The 14,912-nt window shown below is 41.1% G+C and overlaps 1 protein-coding gene across 4 annotated transcripts in view; it reads right to left on the reverse strand.

Annotated features, from left to right (window-relative positions):
• dpy19l3 (dpy-19 like C-mannosyltransferase 3) overlaps positions 1-14,912 on the reverse strand; it is an 81,370-nt gene that overhangs the window by 40,560 nt on the left and 25,898 nt on the right. For 3 of the 4 annotated variants that reach the window (XM_037096121.1, XM_037096122.1, XM_037096124.1), the window contains exons 6-13: positions 14,655-14,800; positions 12,220-12,343; positions 11,932-12,066; positions 10,461-10,592; positions 8,869-8,970; positions 8,321-8,394; positions 6,538-6,696; positions 3,378-3,509 (exon numbers count right to left, since the gene is read on the reverse strand). In XM_037096121.1, the coding sequence (XP_036952016.1) occupies positions 3,378-3,509; positions 6,538-6,696; positions 8,321-8,394; positions 8,869-8,970; positions 10,461-10,592; positions 11,932-12,066; positions 12,220-12,343; positions 14,655-14,800 (1,004 nt within the window). The remainder of the gene's footprint in view (positions 1-3,377; positions 3,510-6,537; positions 6,697-8,320; positions 8,395-8,868; positions 8,971-10,460; positions 10,593-11,931; positions 12,067-12,219; positions 12,344-14,654; positions 14,801-14,912) is intronic. The other variant, XM_037096123.1, reaches the window with a different exon arrangement.

Below are 14,912 nucleotides of genomic sequence, written 5' to 3' on the forward strand. Positions count from 1 at the left end.
TTAATTCGTGGATGATTGAACACAGGAGGTTTTCTTCTCTGTTGTGATTTCATTTTGCTTGAACTTATCAGCAGAAACACTGGTTGACTGCTTTTAGTGTCCACTAAGCAAAGCATCCTAATCTCAGATCGAGCACACAGTCTCATCAGTAGTAGCAGCAGTAGCAGTAGCACTTATAGCAGTAGTCCTACTAGCAGTAGAGGCCGTGGTGGCACTAGTGGAAGTAGTCGCAGTAGGGGCAGTAGTAGCAGTGGGAACAGAAGTAGAGGCAGTAGCAGAAATACAGGAATAGTTGCATAAGCAGCAGAGAAGGGGTTTTCAGCTTTTAATAGGAGTGATGTAGTGACAACAATGTTGTTGCAGAGGCTGGGGCATGTTACCTCAGGATGTAAACCTCTGCCTCCCTACAACAAGGTGAGGAGGTCAACAAAAGTGCACTTATTCAGAGCTGTTAAGTCACTTTTCAAACACAGATAAATGCTGGGATGCATGAAAATTATTGAAAAATTTGCAAAGAATGTTTATGCTGAAACACCGTCACACATCAGAAACAAGAGAATGCACTGAGTGGAAAAAAAAAAAAAAATCGAGGCAGTTGCTGCAGAGGCTCGGGCCAAACCGCTCATATTGTTTGGTGGTCATAGTTCTGGTGTGACCAATAAGAGCAAATTTGTCCTTAGTCATCGTGTCACGGCAGCAGTGAAAGCTGCCAGCTCAGAGAGCCAAAACAAATTAAGAAAAGGGTGGTTGGATATGAAAGTAGACCACGAGAAAGATGTTTCTGTTCAAAGGTAAAGCCTGGGTGCCAGCATGGATGTCTGGGCACTCAACCCACAGCAGGTCTCTGGCACCTATAACTGGAGCCTCAGTGCTGTTCCAAAGAGGGGAAACTGCCAATGGACAATGCAGGTAGGTCAACCAGGGGAATAGGCTTGTGCTTATGTGTGCCGGCGGGGCACCAAAGAGAAAGATGAAACATTAAACAGGAGAGGAGTGTGAGAGGGAAGGCTAATGGGGCTAATTTTACAGGAGTGATACACAAGGTTAAACAGTTTCAAGTGAACAGATGGACACTTCTTTTATTCTTTCTGAATACAGTTTGCAAACAAATATAAATTCTATGCTCATGCTACGATTACTCTGAATTAATTCAAATTCAGCTGTTGATCCAAAAAAAAAAAAAAAAAAGAGAGAGAGAACATAGCTTGCTAGCTGGTAGAAAAAAGAGTAGAAAGGCATATACAAAATGTCTTATCCAATTTACCTAGACAGTTTTTGACAGTAAGATGGCACAGCATGTCCCACAACATGCTCGTTATATTCCTAGAACACCAACATTATCTTCTTTCTCTTCAAATAAAGATATTTGCTGTGGGTTGAAACCTTTGGACACAGTCCATGAGTTTGCATGCCTGGCTGAGATGTGTAGTGACTGTGCCAAAAAAAACAAGCAGAACAGCCTCCGGTTACAATAAATAACTTCTTCGCTTTTGGTGCTTGCAATCCCCAGTGACTCCTTAATATTCATACACGTGGGTCACAGTTTCAACTTCTGTCAAGACTTTTTTTTTTTTTTTTTTAGCCTTCCTAATTTGCATGGGGAGAACTGGGATCGTCCCAGCTCCATTTTTTTGTGTTTACATGAGAACTCAAAGGAGAGCTTTTCATACAGTATCCCAAGATAAGTGGTATTGTAGAGAAAGAACAGTTGACCATGGTTGCTTACTAAACCCATCTCCTGAATAATGACTGTCTAATCGTAGCCAAGTAACTGTAACCAGGCAGAGCAGCCCCATAAGGCTTTGCAGTTCTCCACTTGCAGAAGTAGTGTGCATGGGGCTGCAATAAATCATACTCTACATTTAAAGCATTTGGAGGGTGGTGCCTTTCCAAACCCCAAAACACACGAACAAAAGTGCAGGAATGAATTAAACATACTGTTTATTTGCTCTGGCTAAGTAACTTACTACTGAGAGTGGTAACTGAGCTCGATCTCTAAAGCCAAGGAGCACATCAATAATTAACTGCATTAGTTGTGGAGCTACAGGTAAGGTAAAAAGAAAAAAAAAAAGAAGGCCATTCACAAGTAGCACATTCACTGTGCTGTTTCCTCACTGTGGAAGACGGTTCTGGGCATGATCAGAGTTTACGCCGACCTGCTTTTTTATTGGATAGGGGGGAATTTAGATTCCAGCAACCCCAGCCAACATTACCAATGACAGTGTTGCATCTGTCAAATAAAGTTTCAAAGGAAAAAAAAAGAAGAAAAAGAAAAAAAAAAGGATTTTCTTTTTGCAACATTTTGTGAAATACACTGTTAAAAAATAAATCATGTTTGTAAGCTAAGCAGTCAAACTGTGATATGTTAGAAAGAAACTGTATGAAACCTACAGTATATGATATTATTAATGCCTACACTTCAGTACAAGAGGAATGCAAACTTCACTCTATTTTTCTCTGTTATTTTTCTTGGTTTCACTACAACATGCTAAACCAGCTCGGGTTTAAGGCTCCACCTGGCTAATGTCCTGTTGGAGAAATGAAACTGATGAGATGAGAAATCGGAGACTGTCTTTACAGAGGCCTGTCTCCACCACAACATCCCGGATCACACTGTTCAGTTGAGACAGAGAACATGACTCTGGCGGAACAAGGGGTTAGAGGTAGACTCACTGACATCACTGATGCTCAGTGCTCAGACGCAGTCAATGCTGGTGGACAGTGTTTATTTGATGTCAAACTATGAACGATCTCACCATCTTGTTGCTGCTGTTTACATTCACCCTAAAGCAAATTTGAAAATGTACCACAAGATGAATTCCTGTTTATGTGTATGGAATCCAGAAAAAAAAGTTTTGATTCTCTTCAGCAAATTCAGAGTTTTGTTGACATACACTGTATCAGGTCACACATGGACACAATATAATTAATAAATAGATATTTTATGCTTAGCAACGGGTCACTTCTCTGCTTGTGTTTTATGGAGTAGTATAAAAAACAAGCATTAATGCACAAAGTGTGGTACTTAATGGGCTGAAATGTATGCATGTCAGCCACACAGTGTAGTATGAATGATCAGTTGTCCAGCTATGTCCACTCTCTCTGTTCCTGTTGTAAGAGGTGTCACTATTTGAGAGACACCGTGCGATGGTGTTTGGTGTGGAGGGCTGATCAAGGCTAAAGTGGACCACTCAGACAGCTGGTGAAGAGCATTTGAGAGGCACTTGGATTCCAGCATCTGCTCACGAGCAGGCAAAAATCAAGCCATCAAGAGGAAAAGTACATTTGAAGAGTCTCCATCTAGAAAAATGAACCAGAAATGCCGGTACCTGTATGTACATTATCCTGCAATTACATGTGCGTGAGCCTGAACTCACCTCATAGTGCTGAATGCCAGGAGGCCGTAGAACAGTGTATGCAATAGATTATAGGCCACATCTGGACGAAAAGCCACCAGCCGCCCCTCTACGACTCCTTTCTTCTCCTCAGCTGAACCCCCTTTAGGTCTGCTGAGAAACGAAAAAAGGGGAGCAAGACGATAGACAACAGTGATACATAAAACATTACAGCCAGACGCTTGAGAGTAGCGGCAGAAGGGTAGGTGGGTGGAATTTATATTATTCAGATTATTCAGATTTCAGGAGCTGTTATTCAGATTTCATTAGCTGTTTGCGAGCAAGCGGACATGCAATAATGCACACCCACGATTGTTTCTGTCTGCAGGAGTCAGCGCGCAGAAAAACACAGGGAGGCCCGAGGGCAATGATGTCACTCCCACGATTTGGCCTCCCGCACCGAACGAGATGGACACTGGCTTCCATTTGAATACAAATCCAATCTTGCTCTTCCTTCTATGTGAGGTGGGCTAAACTGGATTAAATTAATTCCCGAATTGGCAAACAGCCCTTTGTTCTATGAGGTTAGTATTCCAGCCCTCCAACGGCAGAGGGTGAGTTGATATGCTAATGTGATTAGTTCAATGCAGCCCCTCACCTTGCACCACAGGCAAATGAAGCTTTGAGAGGCAGCTGGTGGAGTATTCTGTTTTCCAGAGCATGAAGCAACAATGCCATTACTACATCTGCAGTGGCGTGGGGCGGAGAGTGACAACAGCTATGAGTAAGTTGCTGGCGGACATCCTGATGTCCTTTTTTGAACTCAAAACTCCCTCAAATCTCTGCGAGGTCATTCATTTACACTTCACGCTACCTCCTTTGACCAAACTGCCCTAATGAGGACACCCACATGTTGGTCCCTGCCAAGTTTAAGGATTCAAAACTCAATACTAGCTCATACAAGAGCTGTCATTTTGTTGCACATTTAGATTCATTTTGAACAAGAAACAGTCATAAATAAACTAGGACCAAAGACTTTTTTCTTTATTTTTTCATTCATTAATGAAAGCAATATCCAAATTTTCTGTGCTTGTGCGGTATTTTATGTATCAACTAACCTGTTTGTAATGCTGAATGCAGAAAGTGTTAAAAGGTGTGCCAAGCTTCACCTCCAATGTATTTTAACCAGAGAATCGTAAGAATAAATCATATATAACCAGATCACCATAATGATAACTACAACAGAGTGAGCATCCACACTATTATTCCTGAAACATGAGCGCCAAGAACATGCTGTGCTTAGGACGACGGATATCGATGAACCATGTCACTGATAAAGTTTGCCTAAAGAAAAAAAATCCAAAATATGGATATGGCTTCATGAAATTCTTCTAAGATGAGTTAGGTGAGGTTAGGATTTAGGTGAACCCAACACTCTGGGACTGATGACTGATGTTGAAAGTCTGATTAAAATTTGTATTTGATGATGACAACACTCTAACAGTAACAATGACTGCTTGGCAGTATGTCTCAGTTGAAATGAGCATTTCATGCGCTGTTTGCAACATAGTATACATTATATTAGTGATTAATAAGTAGTTTAAATAACCAAACTGAGTTTTTACAGTAGACCATCTAAGGTGTTTCCTAAATGCCATCCATTAGCTTATATACAGGATGTCTGCTACAGTTAGAAACCAATATTACAAATACTCCTGCAACATTGTTTTGTTGGAAAGCAATCATCCTGTAAATTGAGATGGATTTTGACTGTCAGTCTTTTATCATTCATCAAATCACTCTGAAAGTGATCCCAACAATATTATTCCCCACCGTCCTTGTGATGTGGCCTCAACTTTGAGTCCATTTGAGTTAGAATGATTTTCAAGGTGAAAAGCACATCAAAGTGTTGGTCAGGGTAGGGGACAGAATACAGAAACCTAACTCCAGGGAAGCTTGTTGGATTCATAGACTGGAATGCTAGATGTTAGCTGTCTGAGTACACTGCAAATGCATGCAAATTGTTATGTGTTGTTCCATCTCATGCCATTTCATTGTTTTCTATTTGTTTCATCTGTTAAGTTATCATCTGGGATTTCGTGGGATTTCCTCTTATTGTAGCTACTGTATAGGTAAGGCCACATTGATTGATGAAGACCATTGGAACCCTGATAAAGACCTCGTGGTCGAAACATTTTGGCATTTTTCGTGATTTTCCTTTTGTAATGATATAGCCACTACAGTCAAGGCTTCATGAGTTTCTGTTGCTTTCTGAAGTACTCTTTTTCCTATTTTCCATGAGCACATGAAGCATTCTTTTTATCGAGACGGTATCACAAAGAGCAACCAGTTATCCATTTACCTTGGATTATGGAAATAATATTAACAACTCAACCCTAGAATATGTTAAACCTGCATCAGCTGATGTCTTGGCCACTTGGGAGTAGCACAAAAAGCTGAAGGCACAGCACTGCTATGTTATCACCTTTAAAGTTCATGTGACAAACCTGTTAACATTTTTTTTTTATTATTATTCTTGCTTTTCTACTCGGTTTAGCTCCACTTACTCCTGAGGGAAATTCTGGCTCTTTAGCTGCTAAATGTTCCACCAGCTAGTCGCTATCTTTGTCTTCCTGCCATATGGTGCTGGACAGATGGTGTAAAGTGTTGAATTATCAGAGCTTTGTCACTAAAAAAAAAAAAAACAGCCTGCTGCTTCTGGAAACAACACCAGTGACATGGGTGAGAGTCGACGAAAACAGTCAAGTTGAGAGCCTCAAAGGCAAAACAATAAGCTGAAAGGCACTAAATTCTTCCTCTTTCATTTACAAGTAGTCAGATTGTCATATCCTAATGTTTGACCTTGTCAAAATATGGGTTATAAAATAAATCTTTTAAATGTCAGTAGGGCTCTTTCTGTTGAAAAAAGTATTTACAGACATCCAACTAAACTGGTCATTAGCTGTCACTTTATGTTGCTAACATAAAAATAAACAAACGGAGATCACTCGACTGCCACTTGATAATTAACATCACTAGAACTGAAGTAAGAGTAAGTGAAATATGGAAATCATATTCAGAGCTGTCTGATTCATTTCAATATTTTAGGAATTCTTCTTTTCGTTGCACAGAGAGGAGTTTCAACTGTTGCACAAGGACATCTTCCCCCATTAATCCCGAACTCTGACCGGCCATCACCCACCTCATGTTCTGCAGTGCAGCCCCTGCCAGCAAGCCGCTGAGCAGCAGCAGTGTGAGGATGTAGGGGTACAGTAGCAGGGTGCCAGCCAGGCGCTCCAGTGTGTCAAGGGGCAGCACGCCGAAGGCCTCCTCACACAGATACAGACTGGCATCGAAATCTCTGCAAGAGAGGGGGTGAAATTGATGAGGACAAAGAGGGATGTGAAGAAAGGTGGGAATGAAACAAGGACGAGGAGTGGTCAGTGAAATATATTTTATGTTTTGTCTCAGCATTTGATCTGCAGCCCTATGAGGTGATCACTTGTGTCAGTGTGTCAGTGTGTCCACTGTCGAGGACCATTTTTTTCTATGTCACTGGCAATAACATGGTGTAGGTATTTGTAGAACTGTGCAGTGCGACCTGATGCAGCACCTGAACTGAGACTCAGGAAACAGAAATATTGCAAAATAATAAAAAATAGCGAGACAAATTAACGCTATTACATTTCATCTCATCTCATTTTGGTCAACGAAAATAAAGAGATACTTTAGCAAAGTTTTTTTTATTTTGTAAACCACATTTAGTCCCGTTTTGATTTGTCAACAATATTGCATTATATATTTGATTACAGTTTTCGTCGCATGACCACCATTTACGTTGTGTCTCATCTCGTTTCCGTCACGTGATAAAGGTTCGTTGGCGACGATATCTAGTCATGATTTTCGTTGACGAAAGCGACACTAGTTACAAATAGACTCAACACTTATTCTCGATGGAGCATAGCAGAGTGCCACTTCTGGCACGTTGCTGAAACGTGCCATGGCACAGCCAGTGGAAAAGCGAGCATTGTCTAGAACAGCAACAACCTTCTGCTAGCGACCGTATCATGGCAGGTCCCGTGGAAACTGTGGGCTAGTTAACCATGTCCAAAGGAGAACCCAGCAGAAAAGAACATTGTTATTTACCATTACAATGAAAACACTAAATAACACAACAAAAAGTAACAAGGTATCTCTGTGTCTGCTTGTGTAAAGATACTGTATCTTTCCGTCACGTTAACAGAAAGAGAGGCACAAATGTGTACAATTATATAAGAAATGTTTTCAGCTGAATTTATCATCACAATATGGCTTCAATCTACAGCATACACCTGTGTTTTTCTTTGGAGTGTACATTTTGTGCATTACATCGGCAGTGCTGCCTGACAAACAGCCGTGCTGATAAGTAATTGAACTGAGAATTGAGATATCTCAAAACGCAGAACTGAACTCAAGGGACAAAAACAAGAAACAGTCAGAGAGAAGGAATAAGTCTCTGCGAGTGAGAGAGGCTGGAACAGAGGCAGAGGCAGAGGCAGAGGCAGAGGCAGAGGCAGAGATGGAGTGTGGGGTAAGCATTGCATTTTCCACTGCCTCCTGAATAATTGAAGTAGCAGTTGTGTGGCGCTGGGTTGTGAGCTGTGTTATCTGCCACCCCGGAGCAGCTATCCAGTGGCTGAGCTGCTCAACACACACAAAGTATCTGATCGATGGGAGGCCCGCTGTTGTTACCCCGCCATCTATTATTCACACACACTAACGCTCCAGGTGCTACAATACTGGTGCTTAGTGAATAACACAGTCACGCTGGATCAACTCAAGAGGTGAGCATGGGTGCAGACTGTGCGTACACAATATAATGTGTGTGAGCGCGCCCCCGTGTCAAAACCTGGTTTCATGAGAGCGGTGTGTGACTGTGTTGAAGAGCAGGAGCGTGTGAATCTATAGACGAGAGCGTGTGCGTGTCTACCAGTGTGCGCACATACCTTGTCGGCCCCAGGGCAAACTTTGACTTGATGAACTTGAAGATGTGTTCATCTGATCTGAGCTGAAGTGCTTTCTGTGAACACACACACACAGATAAGATCATGCTATCAGCAATAAAGATTCTGCAGCATTCTCAGGCGATAAATAAGTGAATTCATTTGTCGAGATCATGTGGTGACCTACGAATGTTAGATACACGAGAAGGTGAGGAGGAGGAGCAGGAGGAAGATGACAGAGGGAAGTTGTGGCGCGTAGTTAATCAGGGGAAAGACAAGCAGAAGAGAGTGAAGCAGAAGTATTACAGGAGGGGAGAGAAGGGGAGGCAGCGAGATCAGAGGTACACAGAGCAAAAAGACTCAAATGAAGCAGCGCAATTAGGCAAAGAGATGAGGTGAGATCTGGAGAAAATTTGGGTATACGAGAGAAAGGAAAACGGGACAAGCCAGAAAAGGGAAGGAGAGGGTAGTGAAAAAAGGTAGGAAGACAGAAGCAATGAGTAGAGAATAACAAAGGAAGGATGGGGGCAAGGGATGAAGAAGAGGAGCACCTTGGCCAGGTAGTTGATGGTGAAGGTGAGGAGAAGAACCGCGGCGCTGTGGAGAAGCAGTTTTCCCAGACGAACCAGCAGGCTTCCTGTCTTCAAACCAGACTGCATGAACAGCAACCAGAGACAGGTCAACATGTCTGTTATGTTCTTAATGCACTTATACATTGAGAAAGCAGACACATACAGCGTCACCTGTACTTAACCTAGGGTTGGGGTCTGATATTATTCAATCATTAAATTCAATCATTTAACTGTTAAAACTGTTAAAATCTTTATCCATTTATTTAGTGATTATAAACATCATTTGCAACTTTATAACGGCCATCCACATGTTTATAGATGACAATAAATGGTTTATAAACCACTTCATTGATTTTGAAATTAACTAACTATTAACTAATGTTTAATCAACTATATATTTACCATTTATTAATGATGGTTACTATGAAGTCTTACCCATGTTGAATGCATACATTTTCACTATTCAACATGTGTTGCAAAGGTAAAAAAAATAATAATAATAATAAAAAATCTCAAAAATGTACTGATCTAAACTTGGTCTGTACTTTTTGTTGCGCTCTCTTGCTCTCAGGCCCTGATACAGAATTATTCATTTGATTACACGAAAGAAATGAGGAAGTTTAACTGGGAGATTCCGACAACTGCAATTAATGTGGAGTGCCAAGATCTTCTCTCGAAAGAGGTTTAGCCAGTTTTGTTGGTCTTGTTGAATAAAACAAAAACACACAATCCATCTGGGATTTTGTAGAGTGATGCGTCTTTTATCTCACAAATGATTTTTGGTTGAGCGCAGACACTCGCTGACAGACAGCAGACAGCATCCATTAACATTAATTAGCTACAGCTGATAAAATATGCTGTTGAAGAAGTTTTTCTTTTAACCCGGCAAAAGATAAATATTTGAAGTTTTAGTTACAGATTCCATTTTGCGTAGTGAATTAATGAACCCGTCTGCAATACTGCGCTTGTCCAATCTATTGTCGGGAAAATGGAGAGTTGATACTCTGCTAGACACTCTTGTTACTCTTAATTCCTTTTGGGAAGCCATCAAGTCATTCCAAGTCAAAAGGTTAAAAGTTAAAAGTTCCGAGGCGGGTCGTTGGTGTTAATCAAACGCTAAAGCAAAAGTCACACGACTCATTCAGCCCCTCTTAAGCATATTAGAATGGATTACACATGCCAGTTTCAAACACAATTTGCCACAGTTACACCATGTAGTTTCTGCACACAAATTATTTAAAGCCAGAAATTAAATCTCTCATCCGTTTCTGATTCTCAGCCTTCCTCGCGTTCCCCCTTTCATCCTGTCACATTTAATGTTTCTGTAATTGTTGCTGTGATAAGATCTGATTTAACCAAATTACATTTAGAACTGACAGGAAAAAGGCACACCAGCATACCAACTGAAATCATGTTTTGCAAAAACTGACTGCGGCGTAGGCTTCTTTCATTCATTTGTAGTGCAGCTTAATCTGCCATCTGTGTTCATAAACACAACTCACAGAAGTCAAACACTCACTCTCTCTGTGTCACACAGCACACAGCACACACAGACACACAAACGGACTGACCTGGAAGTGTCTGATGAAGAGTGCTGCTACGATGAAGCTCAGGACCAGTGATCCCAGTATCATGGAGTTACAGAACTGGAGGAGCCACACGCTGAGGAGGCCGCTCACTTGAACAAGGTACAGAGTGGTCACCTGGAGAAACACACACACACACGGTGATGCTGTGGAACAGTTCTGGTAGGTAATGTGTGACCATGTCAGCCCCTACCTACCTACAGCTACCTACAGGTTGCACTCAAAGGAAAACGGAGGCATTTCTTGTTGATATCAGCCAGCTTCTTACATTGTCACATCACTGATGACAGTGGTAAGGGAAGAAGAAGTTGTGACTGGGTGCTCAGGTCACAGGACTAAAGTATAGCGAGACCCGTTCCTTTGGAAAAAGCAGGACCTACAAAGACTGGGTATATGGGAGCTGCCAATGGTTTAATAAGTGTTAAAATAATGTGACTGAAGCTTAACATCTAGTAGGAATCAGTGCATCATTGGCAAACTATATTCCAAGTTAAAGTTAGTTGGTAAGTTAGCTTGCTAGCGTGGGTCCTCCCAAATGTTGACCTCTTTAAAGAGGCAGACAACTTGAAACACTCAAGCGACGTTTACTTGTTGAAAAAGGGCAAGTATACACAGTATAGCACGATTCAATTAGTAGCTCCAAGCTCTGTTTCAAAGGATTTGTCCCAAAGGAATTTTGTCAAATGTATCTTACAGCACTGTAATAGTTTATATTTACATTACAGGTATAAACTCCGCCAATTTTGAGAAACCTTGGCTCTAGGTTTTGAAAAGCAGTCCACTGTTCTAGCGGTGAACACTATTAATACATGTCCCCCTAACAGAATATTCATCAATGGAATACATGCAGATTCCTCTGGACCAGCAAAACACTTCATATGACGTTTTTCCCCACATATGCATTAGCACTCCCTAAGACATTTGCACGTGCTTTATCATGTAAAATTGTTGGATTTGACTGGAAAGTTAGGAGAATTCTAGTTGAGGGCACTTTAACTTCTGTAACATATTTATGTTGCTTTGACCACCAAAAGTGATATTCCGTCTACCTCCACTCAGATGAGTGCAAATAAAAGCTAAACTATCTGCTTGGCGCGATACTACTTAAAGGTGAGATTTGAGTGAATGGACCATCACCAAAATTATTCAAGAAATGTCAATAATACTGTTGACAGGACACATCGAACTGCAAACAAGGTGAGCTATTACTCTATGCATCATGAATTCTTAATCCATCAAGATTTATTTATGTGTACAACTTTCTCGGATTGGATCGAGTGTGACTGCACAGGGAGGCCATGCGGACAAACACTAATGCGCATGTGAGGGCTGTGGACAGTGGAGATAAACCGAGGAGCTAGAAATCTTATCTGGCTTATGTGCACTGCTAACAGTTCTCATTTTTACAACCCAGCCATCAAAATAGCCTTCAAGTATAGCCTTCTTTTAGCCATACCTGTGTAGTTGTTAAGAAGTCGACACAGTCGAGGGTGTATATGACGAGAGCCTGAACAAGTAGGATGAACTGGTTGAACTGCCATGTCAGACAGAAACAAAATGTGGTCACATACATCAACCACACCATCACCTTCTGAGGAGGAGAACACAAACAAACACACCAGGGTTAGACACTTGAACTAAAGTCACATTTCAGCTGCGCTGCTAGGCCTTTGAGAGACAGCTGGTTATCGAACAGCTGGGCTGCGTGTTCAAAGGCTTTCATGTGATGTGGGCTTGTGTATACCTGCTGTAGGGTGGTGAGCTGAGGCCGTAGGTAGCAGGTAATAGCTGTGACCTGCAGCGCTAGGAAGGGCAGAGACCAGTTCTCCCTGAGGGAGATGGTGAACTCCACACGAGTGGTATCCACCCTGATAGTAGGGAGAGAGAGAGAGAGCAGAGGAGGGGCAGAGAGATGGGTGGATGGCGGAAATCAGTTTTCAAAAATAATATCAAAATGTAACAACTAAGTACAACAACTTCCTATGGTTTATGTGTTTATTGGCATGAAGGTTTAAAAGTTGTAAACCTTGACTCTATGACCCGTCTTTTCAGTTTGTACAGGGGTCATCACACAAACCATGCATCGCATTGATCCAAAAGGAAAGCAGTGAAAATGCCAACAGGCTTTCTGAACTTCTGAATTTTTTTTGGCACATTTTCAAAAACACACTAAATAAAAAAAGGTCCCACCACTAACACACACTGAAGACTACTAGAGTTGTTCTAGACCACTAGATGCTTAGAAAGACCAGACTGTCAAAGCAATAGGTCAATCTTTTTGGGCAATATGCTTATTCCATGTTTTGGCCAGGAGTTAGATGAGAATGTTTATTTGGGTCGAGGTAGGTTCCTTTAATGTCTCCCATTGGAGAAACTTATCTTGGATTAAGGGAGCTCCTGCATCCGACCAGACATTGCAAAATTAATTGCAAAGTCATGCACTCTGTTTAAACTTACCAAAACCACTCTCATGTCTGGAACACTGGAAACAACAAAAATGAACTAGACTGGCTCTGTCGTAAGAAAAACCCATCTCTCAGTAACCTCTAAATTCAACTAGTCAATACTGCATTTCATGTATTTAAAAAGCAGGTAAGCAAAATCAGTAATATGTGGTAACAAAAGCACATCTGGAGCCACTTTATGTCGATTATTACATTTATTTGTTTTTTTTTTTAATAGAGATTGCTGCAACGTTGTTTTGCTATAAGCTCCAGAGATGTTTTGTGGGATACAATCTTCACCTAACCTCCCACTGGCATGGGGGTGAGTATATAATGAATTAATTTTAACTTATCCTTAAACTGAGTGTACAATTGGATGTCATCCAAAATAGAAAATAACATTACAACATGAAGATTTGCTACAACATTTACAGAGTCAAGAATATGTCTGAAATTGGCATTAGACTTCCCTCCCTTCACTGCCTCATACACACACATAAACACCAGTGATGATTACCTAAACCTGGTATTAAACAAGCCCTGGGGCTAAATTTAGAAAAACCATAGCAACAAAAAACTCTTACATAATCAGTTCTGCTAGCGGTATTGGAAAAAATAAGGCACTGGTCTACGATGGATTTTCACTACTCCGAATCCTGAACACAGATCTGTGTGGGAGCCTGGCCTGTGCAGGGGGCGGGCTCGCACTGTCTGTCCGTCACTTCAAACACACGCCGGCACAGACACTCTGCTCCGAGCGGTAGTAGCAGAGAGAGAAAAACCTTGAAAAGTGCGGTTATACTTCACAAGAACCAAGCAGACAGTGCTCGTTGCCATAAGTACAACAAGTCTTGTGCATGTAAGGGTGGGAACATGAGCAATCTTTCAAATTATCTAGCGAAAGTACATCTTATGCAGACAGTTTCTGAACAGCCTAGCTAGTAGCTCTTCTCCCGTTTCCCCATCTACCTCAGGTATGTTATGCTGGCAGTTGCCCACACAGAGTTAATTTGATTATACAAACATGGGTAGATGGCCATTACTAACCATTAGTCAGCTGAATGTTCAGCATGCGGTCATGAATTCTGTCTGACATGGTGAAAGCATCATCTAAACTGTCCTTCAGATACGCTCAGACTCAAGTATAATTACATCCAGCCGTTAGGTTACTAATTTGAGCCATTTTCTGAACGCCAGCTCTAATGATGCTTTCACCATTTCATACTGAGTTCAAACGCATAGCTATATATTCAGCTGACTAACTGTAAAGGTTATTAACCCTTGTATATACTGTAGTCTGCAGCATGCCCATACGTATTATAACTGTATTTTCTTACGCTGAAGTTGTGAGTAATGATTTGATTTGTTTCACATCTCTTTAATCACAACATTATAGAGTCTCTGATAGTATAATGTTGAACATAGCAGTTAAGATTTGTTAAAAAACATGTTCCTGAATAACTGTTTATTTGTTTTATCACCACATTATACTCTATAGTAGTTAACTGTTAAAGTTAATAACATAAAATACATAAAATAAAATAGGACATAAAATAAAGTAATTATTCATCCTGTTTTTGAATTGTTAAATGCTTTTCTCTTAAAAGAGGTACACAAAAAGAACCAATAAGAGTTCCATTAAAGTGCAGCATTGATAAGCAGCATCGGTAAGAGTGGTAGTCACAGTAAATTCTTAACGATATCCATCCAGAATGAACACACAGTTATTACCCACCTGTTGAGGATGTACCAGACCCCAGTGAGCGTACCAGCCAGCCAGGAACCAGACAGCAGCCATGCTGTGAGGTACAGAGCAATCACATACACAGCTTGTAGCGAGAACACTGTGTAAATGTAGAAATACACCGGCTCCAGATATGACTGGAACAAAAACACACACACACACCATAAGTTCATTAGGCACTGCAAATGTACACTCAGAGTCAGGCAGAGTGACAGCGATGGGTGCATGTGGCACTCAGGAATGCTGTGG

This window comes from Acanthopagrus latus, chromosome 4, assembly GCF_904848185.1.
Source record: "Acanthopagrus latus isolate v.2019 chromosome 4, fAcaLat1.1, whole genome shotgun sequence".
Taxonomy (NCBI): domain Eukaryota; kingdom Metazoa; phylum Chordata; class Actinopteri; order Spariformes; family Sparidae; genus Acanthopagrus; species Acanthopagrus latus.